Raw genomic sequence first — 17326 nt, 5'->3', positions numbered from 1 at the left:
TACCATGGATGTATTAAATTAACGGTTAATACGCCGCCTGTCCTGTTGACTTTTCTGTCACCTCGTAAAAAACTGAATATAAACAATTTAATAAGCTTAATAATAAATTCTCAACTGCAGTTCCCGACCAGACGCGCCAGTCTGGGCCGGATTCACGCTGAGTGAGAATAGGATACGGGCTTCATTGGTGGTGCTGTGTAAAATGCATTGAATCGGCCCTGACGTTGGGTTTTTTTCTTTACTTTGCCGGTTCAGGCGGCTTCTCTGCCCCACTTGGTGCCGTCTCTACTGTTGTGGAGCATGAACACATGCATTGTCCAGTTCTACTCCGACTAAGGTGTTTACATGACGGAGAAAATCTAATTCCAATCACATTATCTGGGTGTCTTAATCTGAGTTCTCCAACTCCGATTTCAGTCTGACTGAGGTGTTTACCTGCACTTCAGTTGTCCAGTTGTAGTCGGATTAAGGCAATAATTCGATTTTTTTCAAGTGTCATGTAAACGTACTGACAGACAGACTGAGGGACAGGAGAAGAGAAGAGCAGCAGGTGTCTGTGGTCTGTGTCTCATGTTAACGGTGTTTCCTGAGAACAGAAACCTGCTTCTACCACCAGTTTCACAATAATAATAAAATAATAATTTCATTTTAACACTTGTGACCACATCACCGTGGTAACAGAGGCAGTGCGTATGTGTGGTTGTGTGTGTGTGTGTAAAGACACTTTGTCCTGATCAAACTTCACAGGAAGTGGACTGACCACAGACACGAAGCTGCTCGTCACTGGTCCTCTGATCTCTAGTCAAAATGTTGTTTCTAGTCAAAACTAATCTCATTTTACCTAAAATAAGACTCATCACATTAAAAGCAGCTTGTTTTTAGACACTTTTTACTTCTTTCAAGCAGATTTTCACTTGAAATAAGTAGAAAAATCTGATAGTGGAGCAAGTTTTTCTTTCTTATTACAAACACAAAAAACTTGCTTTCACTATCAGATTTTTCTACTTATTTCAAGTGAAAATTAGTTTGAAACAAGTGAAAATGATCTAAAAATAAGTTCAATTTTAGGTGATGAGTCTAATTTTTTTGGCTTTTTTTTTTTTTGCCTTTATTTGATAGGATATAGTAGCCTAGAAATCTAGAAATCTAGTCTAGAAACGAGCCATAGGAACTTTTTGAGTCTGGAACACCGTTTGTGTTGACCAATCACAGCGCTCTATCTGTTTAGAGAGTCGTTGGGCGGCTTAACGCCATGACGACATACAGTACATTTTAATTGGCTCGTCAGGCTGACGTCATCCTTCTCTCCAAGCACAAAAAAACTTGCTTTCACTGGCAGATTTTTCTACTTATTTCAAGTGAAAATGTGTTTGAAACAAGTGACAATGATCTGAAAACAAGTTCATTTCTAGGTGATGAATCTTATTTTAAGTGGAAAGAGATTAGTTTTGACTAGAAATGAGACATTTTGACAAGAAATAAGACAAATATTCTTTTCTTTTTGGACAGATGTGGAGTTGTTGCAGTGCAGCCTCACCTGTTTGGTTCTGTCCTGGGACTCAGGTGACAGGTTGTTGTAGGTGTAGTGAGCCTGAGTGATGCCACAGAACAGCACCGCCACCACACCTACACACAGAGAGACACACACACACACACACACACACACACACAGAGACACACACACACAGACACACACACACACACACACACACACACACACACACACACACACACGACCAGAGGAAATTCATGTGAAACCAAAGCTGAGTGACACTTGTCTCTATGGAAACAAACGGTGATTGTTTGTGGTGAACCAGAAGCTCCGGTGTGGATGGTGTTGGTGGCGTTGCCGTGGTGTGTTGCCGTGGTGTGTGGATGGCGTTGCCGTGGTTACCTGTGAAGCCGCAGGCCTCGGCCAATAGGAAGGTGCTCCAGGACATGAGGAAGAAGAGCGCCGTCTCCAGCAGCGGGAAGTCACGCAGCTTCGTGAACTTGGTCACGTGATCAAAACGACCGTCAAGGAGAAAACAGCAAGGGGTTCACATGTTCATCTGTTCACATGTTCACCTGTCTAACTGTTCACATGTTCACCTGTCTAACTGTTTATCTGTTCACATGTTCACCTATTCTCGTGTTCACATGTTCACCTCTTCTCCTGTTCACATGTTCACCTGTTCACATGTTCATTTGTCTAACTGTTTATCTGTTCACATGTTCATCTGTTCACATGTTCACCTGTTCACCTGTCTAACTGTTTATCTGTTCACATGTTCATCTGTTCACCTGTTCACATGTTCACCTGTTCATCTGTCTAACTGTTTATCTGTTCACCTGTTCACCTGTTCACATGTTCACCTCTTCTCCTCTTCACATGTTCACCTGTCTAACTGTTTATCTGTTCACATGTTCATTGGTTCACCTGTTCACCTGTTCACCTGTCTAACTGTTTATCTGTTCACATGTTCACCTGTTCACATGTTCACCTGTCTAAGTGTTTATCTGTTCACATGTTCTCCTGTTCACATGTTCACCTGTTCACATGTTCATCTGTCTAACTGTTTATCTGTTCACATGTTCATCTGTTCACCTGTTCACATGTTCACCTGTTCATCTGTCTAACTGTTTATCTGTTCACCTGTTCACCTGTTCACATGTTCACATGTTCACCTCTTCTCCTCTTCACATGTTCACCTGTCTAACTGTTTATCTGTTCACATGTTCATTGGTTCACCTGTTCACCTGTTCACCTGTCTAACTGTTTATCTGTTCACATGTTCACCTGTCTAACTGTTCACCTGTTCACATGTTCACCTGTCTAACTGTTTATCTGTTCACCTGTTCACATGTTCATTGGTTCACCTGTTCACCTGTTCACCTGTTCACCTGTCCACATGTTCATCTGTTCACATGTTCACCTCTTCTCCTATTCACATGTTCACATGTTCACCTGTTCACATGTTCACCTGCAGCCTTCGGTCACCAGGTGGATCACAGAGTAACAGACCAGCTGCTGTGTTTACATTAACGATGATGTCATGCAGTGAGATGATGTCATGCAGCTGAGATGATGTCATGCAGTGAGATGATGTCATGCAGTGAGATGATGTCATGCAGTGAGATGATGTCATGCAGTGAGATGATGTCATGTGGAGCGCTGTAAAAGAGAGTAAGGACACCACCATTGACTCCCGTGGTAAGGGTTTAAGGGTTTAAGGGTTTAAGGGTTTAAGGGTTTAAGGGTTTAAGGGTTTAAGGGTTTAAGGGTTTAAGGGTTTAAGGGTTTAAGGGTTTAAGGGTTTAAGGGTTTAAAGGTTTAAGTGTTTAAGGGTTTAAGGGTTTAAGGGTCTAAGGGTTTAAGGGTTTAAGGGTTTAAGGGTTTTGCCCCCTAGTGGCAGGATGTGGGTATTGCAACAGCGCCCAGAAAACCCATTCACTCCAATGTATGTGTGTTGCCCACTGGCTGGTAAATTGATGAAAACGGCCGTGTTTTTGTTTTTAGGTGTCTTGGTCATATCAGATTATACTTATAATTAGTTTATTACAAAATGTAGATTGAAACATTCATGTAGAAAACTGTTGTTTTTTACTCTCCTATGTGTTAATGTTTATCTGTAAAGGATCCTCAATGATGCTATTAACGTGGGTGATCTATAAATGTCCTTAAATTATTGAAAACACCACACTGCTCATTCACCAACAATGCAGAGATGTCAGTTCTTTAGTAAAACCCATATTCCTCCACCAGGAGGCGCTGCCATTGGACCAGTGCTGTCACTACTCTCTTTTACAGCGCTCTAATGTCATGCAGCTGAGATGATGTCACGGTGATGTCACGGTGATGTCATAGTGAGGATATGAGGGCGGTCATGACGCCCGTGGCGACGCCCAGAGCGAAGGAGCCGCTGAAGACGGCGAGGAAGAGGCCAAAGGACTTGAGCAGCGCCGAGGCCTCGAAGCTGTGGCTGTTGTCACCGGCCGGCTGGTAGGCCACGATGGAGCTACACACACACAGACACACACAACACACACACACACACACACACACGGTCGTCATGACTACAGGAAGTCGGCCTGTGACTGAGAACACAGGTCACATGCTCAGAGAAAAACACACACTGCAAAAACTCAAAATCTTACCAAGAATATTTGTCTCATTTCTAGTCAAAACTAATCTCATTCTACTTAAAATCAGACTCATCACATTAAAAGCAGCTTGTTTTTAGACACTTTTTTACTTCTTTCAAGCAGATTTTCACTTGAAATAAGTAGAAAAATCTGATAGAGGAGCAAGTTTTTCTTTCTTATTACAAACACAAAAAACTTACTTTCACTGGCAGATTTTTCTACTTATTTCAAGTGAAAATTAGTTTGAAACAAATGAAACAAATGAAAATTATCTAAAAACAAGTTAATTTAGTTGATGAGTCTTATTTTAAGTGGAAAGAGATTAGTTTAAACTAGAAATTAGACATTTTGACAAGAAATAAGACAAATATTATTGGTAAGATTTTGAGTTTTTGCAGTGCAGAAAAAGAAAAGATTCAAGCATCAAATGAAAAGCTGCAGAAACCCAAACCCAGTCTGGTCCTGGTTCAGGTTCTGGTTCAGACTGGAGTTGGGTTTGACAGTCGCAACAGGAGCCGAGGATCCCTCCGCTCTGATTGGTCGAGGATCCCTCCGCTGTGATTGGTCGACAGCCGGAGAGCCGAGAGCGAGCAGAGGCAGAAGCAGAACCAGCTGCTGCATAAACTCTAAATCTTTCCAAGAATATTCGTCTTATTTCTTGTCAAAATGTCTCATTTCTAGTCAAAACTAATCTCTTTCCACTTAAAATAAGACTCATCACCTAAAACTCAACTTGTTTTTAGATCATTTTCACTTGTTTCAAACTAATTTTCACTTGAAATAAGTAGAAAAATCTGCTAGTGAAAGCAAGTTTTTTGTGTTTGTAATAAGAAAGAAAAACTTGCTCCACTATCAGATTTTTCTACTTATTTCAAGTTAAAATCTGCTTGAAAGAAGTAAAAAGTGTCTAAAAACAAGCTGCTTTTTAATGTGATGAGTCTTATTCTAAGTAGAATTAGATTAGTTTTGACATTTTGACTAGAAATAAGACAAATATTCTTGGTAAGAGTTTGAGTTTTTGCAGTGGTCCGAGTCCGACAGAGAACTGGCTCTGTGGGACTGGGAGGAGAAGCAGCAGATCTAAAGGGGCTGTGGGGGGGTTGGGGGGGAGCAGTGGGGGGGTTAGAGGGTGGGGGGGTCGGGGGGCAGTGATCATCCCTACACTAAGAACAGATCTACACTGACTCAGATGATCAGCTTCTCAGGCCTCGTCCACACAGAACCAGCAGAAAGCTTTCCCACCAGCCCTAGTACCTGGTACCAGGAACTATTTTAGTTCCTCCTCGGCCCTGGTTCCAAGCAGCTGAAGCGATACTATCCACCACTTTCTGGAGAACGACGCTGGGTGTCGCCATGACACTCCATTCATTACATTTTAGATTAACGTTAGCTGGGCTAACCGTTAGCTGTTAGCCATTAGCAGTGTCTTAAATAACTCAATAAACGCTCCATGAAAAACTATTTTTTCCAGCGGATATCCTAGTTCCAACATGACTGAGCTAACTGGAGTAGTTTCATGTCGTGTCCCACAACGGGAGGGTTTTAACAGCTGACGTCCTGATGTTAGTTTGTAAGCTAACGGCTACGATAGCCATGACAAGTTGCAGAGGCGTGCAAACAGAAATAGTAATGTTTGTTCGGTGATTCGTTTTCTAGTCTTAACAAACATCAGATTTAGTCAAAGTGGTTTTGGCAGCCCGGAGCCCCCACATTTGGTACCTACACCGGTGGCTAACGCTACCAGTTAGCCGCTAACGCTACCAGTTAGCCGCTAACGCTACCAGTTAGCCGCTCGCTAGAACCGGTGGCTAACGCTACCAGTTAGCCGCTTGCTAGAATGCTACTAAAACCGACTTCCGTTGTGGTGTGACACAATGGATCCTGGGAAAATAAAGTGGTGGATAACGTGACGTCAGCCGACTGCCTTCCACTGATTGGACCGAGCGTCGCCACTGGAAGAGTAGCGAGCGCTACGTCCGACGCGTGAGCAGAGTTTTGTGTTTTTACCGTTTAGACGGGAACGCCACGGTGGAGCGATGTTAAGATTTCCACTCTGGAGGCTGGTTTCACTTTTTTGCATTTTTTCAGCCCCAGAAACGCCGTCGCCGTCTAAACTAAAGGCACATCCCATAAACTATTTGTGGTGGCAACGGCCTGTAGCGATGAGTCTCTGGAAGCTGCATCGTCTGTGTGGACGGACTCTAAAACTCTAACAGCTACACAACAGCCCAACACACCGGGGGCTCAGGGTCTGGTTTCCCCCCCACCACTCCCACCGGGGGGGGCTCAGGGCGTTGCCGTGGCGACCAGTCCGTCCCCGTCTCCCCTGTTTGTCCAGGCGGAGGAGGACGCTGAGGGGGGGTTGGTTGGGGGGGGGGGCAGTGAGATGACAGGGCTGGTGTTAGTGAGGTCATAGGAGAGTTACGGTCATTTTTAAAAATCGTTAAAAAATCGCCTAAATGAAGTAGTGACCGGTGTAGCTACCAAATAAATGCAGTAGTGACCGGTGTAGCTACCAAATAAATGCAGTAGTGACCGGTGTAGCTACCAAATAAATGCAGTAGTGACCGGTGTAGCTACCAAATAAATGCAGTAGTGACCGGTGTAGCTACCAAATAAATGAAGTAGTGACCGGTGTAGCTACCAAATAAATGCAGTAGTGACCGGTGTAGCTACTAAATAAATGCAGTAGTGACCGGTGTAGCTACCAAATAAATGCAGTAGTGACCGGTGTAGCTACCAAATAAATGCAGTAGTGACCGGTGTAGCTACCAAATAAATGCAGTAGTGACCGGTGTAGCTACCAAATAAATGCAGTAGTGACCGGTGTAGCTACCAAATAAATGAAGTAGCGACCGGTGTAGCTACCAAATAAATGAAGTAGTGACCGGTGTAGCTACCAAATAAATGAAGTAGTGACCGGTGTAGCTACCAAATAAATGAAGTAGTGACCGGTGTAGCTACCAAATAAATGAAGTAGTGACCGGTGTAGCTACCAAATAAATGAAGTAGTGACCGGTGTAGCTACCAAATAAATGAAGTAGTGACCGGTGTAGCTACCAAATAAATGCAGTAGTGACCGGTGTAGCTACCAAATAAATGCAGTAGTGACCGGTGTAGCTACCAAATAAATGCAGTAGTGACCGGTGTAGCTACCAAATAAATGCAGTAGTGACCGGTGTAGCTACCAAATAAATGAAGTAGTGACCGGTGTAGCTACCAAATAAATGCAGTAGTGACCGGTGTAGCTACCAAATAAATGCAGTAGTGCAGCAGCATCAACGTTATAAACTGACCACAGACTCTGGATAGCGATGCTAATTTCTGTTAGCCCGTCTATGGTGTTTTACATTATACGTTAGCATTAAGCTAGCAGACTTTATGCTTAGTTGTGACACGTTGTTGTGAACGTTGTTTCAAACTATGTGGGTTTGATTGAACATCTTTGATGCTTAAATATATATATTCTTCTTCTTTATCCACTTCGTGCCTTGGTGGCACATAGGGCCTCGAAATATATATATTACCGCTTAATATATTGCTTTACTCCTCTTTTTATGTTGGTACCTATACACCCGTAGGTCTATGCTACACCGACCGTTACCATGGTTGTATCCATGGTACCCATTTTATTTGACCAGTGAGTCATTAGATAGTCTCTATATACTCCATGACGACTGCCCTTTGTAATGCAACGCTACCGTCAGTGATGAGGGACAAAACTGGAGAGTTCATCAGCTGCTGCTCAAACACACGTGTGCATTTGTGTGTAGTGTGGAGTGTGTGTAGTGTGTAGTGTGTATTTGTGTGTAGTGTGTATTTGTGTGTAGTGTGTAGTGTGTAGTGTGTATCTTACGAGGACAGGACGATGGCCACGGCGTCGTTCAGGACGCTCTCTCCAAACAGCAGCGCGTACAGATCCACGTCCACACGCAGCTCGTTGAAGATGGCCAGCACCGTCACTACACCGTTACACAACAACAGACACACACAGCAACACAACACAGCAACACAACACAGTAACACAACACAGTAACACAACAACAGTAACACAACACAGTAACACAACAACAGTAACACAACACAACACAGCAACACAACACATTAACACAACACAGTAACACAACAACAGACACAGTAACACAACAAGAGACAGACAACCTCCATCAAGAAGCTGCTCACAGCCACAGATAATGTTCAGAACAGAACCAAACTACATCAACAGTACAAACAGGGTCCCATCCCATAATACCAGGCACCAAACACCTGCTGGTTTTGCCTGGTTTCTATTGAAAAGAGACTGAAACAGAACTCAGCTGCTTCCTGATAGAAGACCTGACCATCCATCCAAGTGAAGTCACTTCCTCGTTCAAAAAGCTGCAGTTCTCCGTCCGGCCTCTAGGGGCTGAGACCAGAAGGGAGCAACTCCCATTGAGCTCCATGTTAAAGGACAATTCCAGGCGAATTCAACTCGGGGCTGTATGTTCCTATCATTTTAGGTCTAACAGAATGAATCTGAAGATGTTCAGTTTAATGTCTCCTGTTTTGTGGTAGTTGTGTCTGTCCCTGCGTCGCCACGGCAACAATGAATGGGAGTGGATGTAAGTTCTGCTGCTTTAGGCTGTTTCCATCCCTCAAAGCCACAGACAGCGTCAGATGGAGACTCAAACATGCACCGAGAAGTTTATTTACTTCAACAAGCCGACATGTTTGTAAAACTAGATCTAATTCAAAGTCTGGCGGAGTCTCACGCGAGAACCAGTTGCCGTGCTGGTGTGTTCAGGTGCAGTGGGAAAAGCTACCGTTTGTGTCAGAAACACAGGAATATCAACTCTTTACTTGCTTCAAGTCTACATTTTTTTCCACAGACAGCGTCAGATGGCGACTCAAACATGCGCCGAGAAGTTTATTTACTTGAAGCAAGTAAAGAGTTGATATTCCTGTGTTTATGACACAAGCGGTAGCTTTTCCCACTGCACCTGAACACACCGAGCACGGCAACTTCGGGCTCACGCGAGACTCCAGGAGACTTTGAATTAGATCTAGTTTTACAAACATGTCGGCTTGTTGAAGTAAATAAACTTCTCGGTGCATGTTTGAGTCTCCATCTGACGCTGTCTGTGGCTTTGAGGGATGGAAACAGCCTAAACAGCAAAACTCACATCCACTCCCATTCATCGTTGCCGTGGCGATGCGGGGACAGACACAACTACCGCAAAACAGGAGACATTAAACTGAAAACCTTCAGATTCCTTCTGTTAGACCTAAAATGTTAGGAACATACAGCCTGAGTTGAATTCGCCTGGAATTGTCCTTTAAACTAGCGACTTTACAGCTTAAAAAAACATATTTACAGCCTGGTACATGTTATTGTTTTGGTCTCTAGCGATAGTTTCCACCTCCGTCAACACTGTGTTTGTCCCACGACCGTTTTAGTTGTTTAGGCTTCACATTGGTGCATAAATGACGTTGAGTGACAGGTTCACAGACAGTTTACCGGCCGTTCATTGGTTGCTCTGAGTTCAGTGGGCGGGTTCTCGGCCGGCTAACCGCTGCACCTCTCCAAATATGGAAAGTAAGTAGACTAGCGCCATTCAAATGCCGTAGTAGAGGCACAAACCAATAGGAGACGCATGTTTAACCCATACAACCCATAATAGACTGTTTAACCCTTTAACACTAGTTAGTGTTAGAAACAGAGAGGAACTCTGCTGCTCTGTGATTGGCTGGTCAGGTCTGCAGCAGGAAGCAGCTGGAGGAGATAGGATGAGTTCTGTTTAGTCTCTTCTCACTAGAAACCAGCTAAAGTTTTAAACCGACAGAGAGATTTATAATCTATTTCAATTTTTTGGTGTTATAGCTGTTAGAATATATATTTTTAGTTATTTACTTATTTTATTTTTCATTTCCATTACTCACTTGATACTTGTGTTATGTTATTATTACTGATTCGATGACTAGTAACACCATTTACTATTGTTACTTCTCTATCTCTATCTATCTACCTCTTTCTATCTATCATCCCCCTCTCTCGGTCTCTTTTTTCCCTCTTTTTCTTCGTTCTTTCTTTCTTTCTTTCTTTCGCCCATAGAAAGACATTCATCTCTCAGTCTTCAACTTTTATATTTTAGCTTTAGCCTTTTTCAACATTTCCTCAGCAGTTTCTTCAGTTAACTCAGCATTGTTTTAACAATTTCTTCAGCTCATTCAGCAACAGCGTTCAGCTGCTTTCAGCATTCACACGCATTTTCTGCAGGAAATGCTTCTTTTTCTAGTTTTATTTTTCATTTCCATTACTCACTTGATACTAGTGTTATGTTGTTATTACTGATTCGATGACTAGTAACACCATTCACTATTGTATTAATCAGTATATGTACGCATGAGAGGGTATGCTTTGTTTATGTTTTTTTGTGTGTATGTGTATATATGATTTGGATGAACTGAAGAAAGAAATTAAAAATAAGTTAAAACTGTACCGGGGTCGGTGGCGGAGACGATGGCTCCGAAGAAGAGGCAGTCGGTGAAGAAGAAGTCTCCACCCAGCTGACCCACGGCCTTCATGAAGGACACGAAGCCGTACATGATCAACCTGAGGAGACAAGGAGACAAGGAGACAAGGAGACAAGGAGACAAGGAGACAAGGAGATAAGGAGACAAGGAGATAAGGAGACAAGGAGACAAGGAGACAAGGAGACAAGGAGACAAGGAGACAAGGAGATAAGGAGACAAGGAGATAAGGAGACAAGGAGACAAGGAGATAAGGAGATAAGGAGACAGGGAGACAAGGAGACAAGGAGACAAGGAGATAAGGAGATAAGGAGACAGGGAGACAAGGAGACAAGGAGATAAGGAGATAAGGAGATAAGGAGATAAGGAGACAAGGAGACAAGGAGACAAGGAGATAAGGAGACAAGGAGATAAGGAGACAAGGGCTGTGTTCAAAATCATCCACTCATTCACTCCCTCCCTATCCACTACATCATGTAGACCAGTGCTTCTCAACATTTTGTACATCAAGGACCCTAAAATGACCCAGATTAGACCACGGACCCCCATTGGACGAAATTTAGAAGTAAACACCAGAAATACACAAATATTTGTTCTGAGACTGAAGAACAATTACTTTTTTTATACTTTTAAATTAGGGCCAATGGCGTGAATTATTGGAAATATTATAGAGAAAATTTTGGGGAAAAAGTGGTCCAATTTCTCCAAAAACATTTAAACATTTCTAGGAAGAAGTGGTAAAATTTCTCGTAAAAAATGTTCAAAATAAAAATAAAAAAGTAAAAATTTTCTAGAAAAAAGTGGTAACATTTCTAAAACAAAAAAGTTAAAAAAAAAATCTAGAAAAAGTGGTAAAATAAAAAAAATAAAAAATAAACTTCCAGAAAAAAGTGGTAAATTTTCAAGAAATAAATTGGGGACCCCCTTCAGATCTCTCAAGGACCCCTAGGGGTCCCCGGACCCCAGGTTGAGAACCACTGATGTAGACGATCCAGCTGTTAGCGTGTTAGCCTACTGCTGCTAACGTAGCAGATGCTCCAGCTGTTAGCGTGTTAGCCTACTGCTGTGACGTAGCAGACGCACCGAGAATCATGTAAACAAACCAGACACATAAAAATAAAATAAGACAAACCAGACACTTGTGGAACATTAGAGGATGTGATTCTGTGTGGTTGTGTTTCTCTACAATAAACTGTTGAAATATCAGAAGTTTGGTTTGGTCGACTACTGTTGTGGCTATTAGCTTAGCTCGTTAGCTGTGGCTATTAGCTTAGCTCGTTAGCTGGTATTTCCTCCATATTCTACTCCAGTTTCTTTATCAGATTGATTTAATGCTGCCTGTTATTGTTGGGATGCTGCTGCCCAACTCCTGCTGCTCAGGCAAACGGAGCCAAGAGTTTACTGCTAAATAACCTAAAGAAATCCTAGCTAACATGCTAATTAGCTCGCTGCTCGTCTTCTCTGGCAAAACACGACCGCATTGCATTGTGGGATACATACGGGAGTAGGAAGTAGTGTACATCGCTTGTTCACTCAGTTTTGCGGTGCATTGTGGGTGTTTTGTCGTCCAGTGGATGAAATTAATCACAGAGAATTCGAACAACACTACAACATGTTGAACACACTAGATAGTTAGAGAACTACAACCGTGATAGAGGGAGATTTACAACACAGCCAAGGAGACAAGGAGACAGGAGACAAGGAGACAAGGAGCTCAGTCTGAGCCTTGATGACATCATGGTGACATCACGATGACATCACGGGACCCACCCAATGACGAAGCAGGAGAGCAGCGTCCCCATGAAGGCGTAGGCCAGGATGGAGCCGATGTTCCTGAAGAAGTGTCTCTGAAACACACACAAACACACAACAAACACACAACAAACACACAAACACACTGATGAGCGACTGGCGTGATGATGTCACTGTGATGTCACTGTGATGTCATCATCAGTCTCTCCTCACCCGCTTGAGGCTGTAGCCGGCGTGGAAGATGATGGGAGGCAGCAGGATGTTGAAGAACACCTCGGGGTCAAAGGTCACCTGGAGGCAGAGCAGAGGGACAGCAGGATGAGACTACACAGATGTACTGTAACCATGGTAACGTGTAGACCATAATCCATCGATCCACGGATTGATCATCAAAGACTTCGTTGGAAACAAACGCACTGGACCGGGACGGGAGGAGGCTTAGCTACACAGCGGAGGAGAGACCAGACCTGCAGATTCGCTGTATGTAAAAACAAGAGGTGCAGCTCATACAGGGGGACTTCTTTCTTTCTTTCTTTCTACTCCTCTCTATCTCCATCTATCTATCTCTTTCTATATATTTATCCCCCTCTTTCTTTCTTTCTTTTTACTCCTTTCTTTCTTTCTACCCCCTCTCTCTCTCTGTCTCTTTCTTTCTTTCTTTCTTTCTTTCTTTCTTTCTTTCTTTCTACCCCCTCTCTCTGTCTTTTTACTCCTTTCTTTCTTTCTTTCTTTCCACCCCTCTCTCTGTCTTTTTCTTTCTTTCTTTCTTTCTTTCTTTCTTTCCATCTTTCCTTCTACCCCCTCTCTCTGTCTTTTTCTATCTTTCTTTCTTTCTTTCCACCCCTCTCTCTGTCTTTTTCTTTCTTTCTTTCTTTCTTTCCATCTTTCCTTCTACCCCCTCTCTCTGTCTTTTTCTATCTTTCTTTCTTACTTTCTACCCTTCTCTCTCTGTCTTTTTACCCCTTTCTTTCTTTCTACCCTTCTCTCTGTCTTTTTACTCCTTTCTTTCTTTCTTTCTTTCTTTTTTTCTTTCTACCCCCTCTCTCTGTCTTTTTGCTTCCTTCTTCAGCTGCTTTCAGCATTCACATGCATTTCCTTCGAGAAATACTGTCTGTTTCTAGTTATTAATTATTTTTCCTTTTAGCTAGAACTGCTCGTTGGCTCCTTTTGAGTTCTGGATTTTGTGACAATAAACACGTGAACTGATCCTGGAGCCTTTGACTTTTTGACGTACGTGCGTGCGTGCGTGCGTGCGTGCGTGCGTGTGCGTGCGTGCGTGCGTGTGTATATGTGTGCGTGCGTACCTTCCTCAGCATCTCGTCGTCCTGCACCTGGTGACCTTTGACCCTGCTGACCTCGCCCTTCAGCGAGTACTCGTAGAAGCGTCCGCTGACGTTGACCAGCAGCGTGGGGGGGCCGCGGCTCAGAGAGCAGCTCAGCACCAAGTCACTCACACTCTGAGGGACATGGACCCCGAACCTCAGGACCAGGCCCACCAGCAGCCCTGGGGGGGGGGGGGGGGCAGGGGGGTAAACATCAGCTGCACCAACATATTTAAATACCTGACTGTCTTATGAACGTTAAAGGGATAGTAGCATTTTTTTAAAGTGTGGTTGTATGATCTCCAAATAGCCCCTAAGTACTTTAATTGCAGTAGAAGACTCTCTGCACTCCTCCCGTTAGCAACGCCAGCCCATAATAGCCCTGCCCAGAGATTTACAACATACAGTGTTGTGAACAGACCCAGAGAAACGGCCTATTTTCACGGCCTAAAAGAGGTTTTACCTGAAATAAAATACACAGTTCCATTGTTCACTATAATATAATTTTTCAGCGGGTGCTAACCCTGGGCGGAGGGATACGTGAGTTGGTTAGGTCCAAATAAAAACTGTGTTTTTCCTGCACTTTGAAGGGCTGGAAAAAATTATATTATAGTGAACAATGGAACTGTGTATGTATTTTTTTTCAGGTAAAACCTCTTTTAGGCCGTGAAAATAGGCCGTTTCTTTGGGTCTGTTCACAACACTGTATGTTGTAAATCTCTGGGCAGGGCTATTATGGGCTGGCGTTGCTAACGGGAGGAGTGCAGAGAGTCTTCTACTGCAATTAAAGTACTTAGGGGCTATTTGGAGATCATACAACCCCACTTTTAAAAAAAAAGCTACTATCCCTTTAAAGCCCCGGTGTGTAAATAATTTGGCTTTTTATCATCAAAAATCAAATCTGTCTTTCATAAATACGTAATTCAATTGCGGCACTGAGAATGCCAGTCACACCCATATATTCATACCCATAGCCTATTCTGGAAGGATGTTTCTGATGCTCTCAGAGAGGTTTCCACACACCCCATAATAACATTATTGGGAGCAATTCCTGAGGGTATAGAAGGAAGGGAGGTGAAATATCTCCTAAACATTTTGCTCACAGCAGCGTTAAAATGCATAACCCGTCCCTGAAACTGTCCCTGAAGGCAACGTGCATCAGTGGTTTTACATGAATTTCCCTCTAAAACAACTCTGTGTGGTAACGTTGTGTTATTATCTCATAGCGTGGTGAATGTGCAGCTCACAACTTGTCCACCAGAGCGTTGTGGAGTTGTTGGATTGTGTATTTGATGAGTTTGATGAGGGAAACCAAGAAATCCCATAATGAGCCTCCGTAGCGTAGCTCTGAGCAGCTCACGGCTCTGCTCCACCGTTCTAAAAATAGCTTGCACCGACAATTAAAGGTAACAAACCTACTGCTATGACTATAGGGGTTATGGCAATGGACCAATTTGACTAAATGTTGAACTATCCCTTTAAGACAGTGAAGGTGACCTGTCAGTTGTTGTTATAGTTATTATTACGGTACGACTATTATCAATGTTGTTGTGTTGTAGTGAATTCTTCTTAAAGGTATAGTACGTAGGAATTCCCCCCATCTAGCGGTGCGGTTGCATATCTGAACGTATTGTTGATGTTGCATTCAGGTGAAATGGGGCAGACGTCAGACAGACAACAGACGCTGCATGTAACAGGATAAACAAGTGGTCTGACAACATGTTGTCATGGTGATGTGGTATTGTTTTACCGTCTTTCTCTGGTTCCTCTCCTCCTCTCCTCTCCTCTCCTCCTCTCCTCCATCCTCCTCTCCTCTCCTCCATCCTCCTCTCCTTTCCTCTCCTCTCCTCCATCCTCCTCTCCTCTCCTCTCCTTTCCTCTCCTCTCCTCCTCCTCCATCCTCCTCTCCTCTCCTCCTCTCCTCTCCTCTCCTTTCCTCTCCTCTCCTCTCCTCTCTTCTCCTCTCCTCTCCTCCTCCTCTCCTCTCCTCCATCCTCCTCTCCTCTCCTCCTCTCCTCTCCTCTCCTCTCTCCTCCATCCTCCTCTCCTTTCCTCTCCTCTCCCTCTCCTCTCCTCCATCCTCCTCTCCTCTCCTCTCCTCTCCTCCATCCTCCTCTCCTCTCCTCTCCTCTCCTCTCTCCTCCATCCTCCTCTCCTTTCCTCTCCTCTCCCTCTCCTCTCCTCCATCCTCCTCTCCTCTCCTCTCCTCTCCTCCATCCTCCTCTCCTCTCCTCTCCTCCATCCTCCTCTCCTCTCCTCTCCTCTCCTCCATCCTCCTCTCCTTTCCTCTCCTCTCCTCCATCCTCCTCTCCTCTCCTCCTCTCCTCTCCTCTCCTTTCCTCTCCTCTCCTCCTCCTCTCCTCTCCTCCATCCTCCTCTCCTCTCCTCCTCTCCTCTCCTCTCCTCTCTCCTCCATCCTCCTCTCCTCCATCCTCCTCTCCTCTCCTCTCCTCTCCCTCCTCTCCTCCATCCTCCTCTCCTCTCCTCCTCCTCTCCTCTCCTCCATCCTCCTCTCCTCTCCTCTCCTCTCCCTCCTCTCCTCCATCCTCCTCTCCTCTCCTCCTCCTCTCCTCTCCTCCATCCTCCTCTCCTCTCCTCTCCTCTCCCTCCTCTCCTCCATCCTCCTCTCCTCTCCTCCTCCTCTCCTCTCCTCCATCCTCCTCTCTATGTTGTCATGGTGATGTGGTATTGTTTTAGTAAAATAACATCCGGTTGGTTTGCCGAGTCAACGGCCGTCTGCCTGACTGCACCTGAATGCAACACCGGTGCATTCACTCATATGCAACATGTTGAACTGTCCCTTTAAACGCAGCTGACGTCACAACAACACACCTGCTGTTCATCAGTGTGATCAGCTGTAGCGGCTAACAGCCTGATGCTAACATGATGCTAACAGCTGTCAGGTGTCTGTCCCGGTGGTCTCGTGCGCACCGGTCCGGTTAGGGGTCTCGCGCGCACCGGGACCTACCGTAGATCATGGCCAGGCCGGTCTCGTGCAGGAAGCGCACGCGGCGGTGCTTGAAGAGCCAGATGGTGAGGATGGTGAGGGTGAGCAGCAGGATGAAGATGAGCAGGTCGGTGCTGTCCTGTCGGTGGCTCTGCTCCGCGCGCCGCTCCGTGGACATGATGACGTCACCCCGGACACACCGGGCGCACAGCGCGCACACGCACACGCACACGCACACACACAGCGGCAGCGGCAGCAACGGCCCCCGCGCTGCAGGTTCGAGCCCCATCCTGCTGGTTGTTGATCCTGCTGAGGCTGAGGGGATCTGCTGCACACACTTCCGCTGACGTCATCAAAACACTCACACTTCCGGTCCTTCAGAGTAAAATTCCGGTCCTTCAAAGTAAAAGTAGACAACACAAACAGCGTCATGTGTTAGAAAATAAAAGTCTCCTGAAAAAATAAAAATGTTGTTTTTAAAATAAAAATATATGTATTTATATTTCATTTATATCTATTTATCATCCTATTTATTTAATTCGGGACTCATTTCATGGCTATATTTATTTATTTATTTATGCATTTATTAATTTATTTCATTATGACTAAAACGGCTTTCCATGAAGATGAAATGATCCTAAAGACATAAAGTTCAACATGAAACTCTCTT

The 17326-nt window shown here is 44.3% G+C and overlaps 1 protein-coding gene across 1 annotated transcript in view; it reads right to left on the bottom strand.

The window, feature by feature from the left end:
• The window catches only part of LOC146973967 (sodium/hydrogen exchanger 6-like), a 28036-nt gene extending 11125 nt beyond the window's left edge, over window positions 1-16911 (bottom strand). Inside the window, exons 1-10 of the mRNA XM_085796755.1 lie at window positions 16678-16911; window positions 13692-13891; window positions 12601-12678; window positions 12406-12482; window positions 10605-10717; window positions 7982-8087; window positions 6363-6476; window positions 3857-3998; window positions 1895-2000; window positions 1538-1626 (exon numbers count right to left, since the gene is read on the bottom strand). Coding sequence (XP_085652881.1) covers window positions 1538-1626; window positions 1895-2000; window positions 3857-3998; window positions 6363-6476; window positions 7982-8087; window positions 10605-10717; window positions 12406-12482; window positions 12601-12678; window positions 13692-13891; window positions 16678-16834 — 1182 coding nt within the window. The 5' untranslated portion in view covers window positions 16835-16911. The remainder of the gene's footprint in view (window positions 1-1537; window positions 1627-1894; window positions 2001-3856; window positions 3999-6362; window positions 6477-7981; window positions 8088-10604; window positions 10718-12405; window positions 12483-12600; window positions 12679-13691; window positions 13892-16677) is intronic.
• Between the last annotated feature and the right edge of the window lie 415 nt (window positions 16912-17326).

Source organism: Trachurus japonicus, chromosome 14, assembly GCF_045865225.1.
Source record: "Trachurus japonicus isolate A0001 chromosome 14, Traja_1.0".
NCBI classification, from domain to species: domain Eukaryota; kingdom Metazoa; phylum Chordata; class Actinopteri; order Carangiformes; family Carangidae; genus Trachurus; species Trachurus japonicus.
The sequence above is the reverse complement of the archived record's forward strand: the minus strand, read 5'-3'. Positions and strand labels throughout refer to the sequence as shown.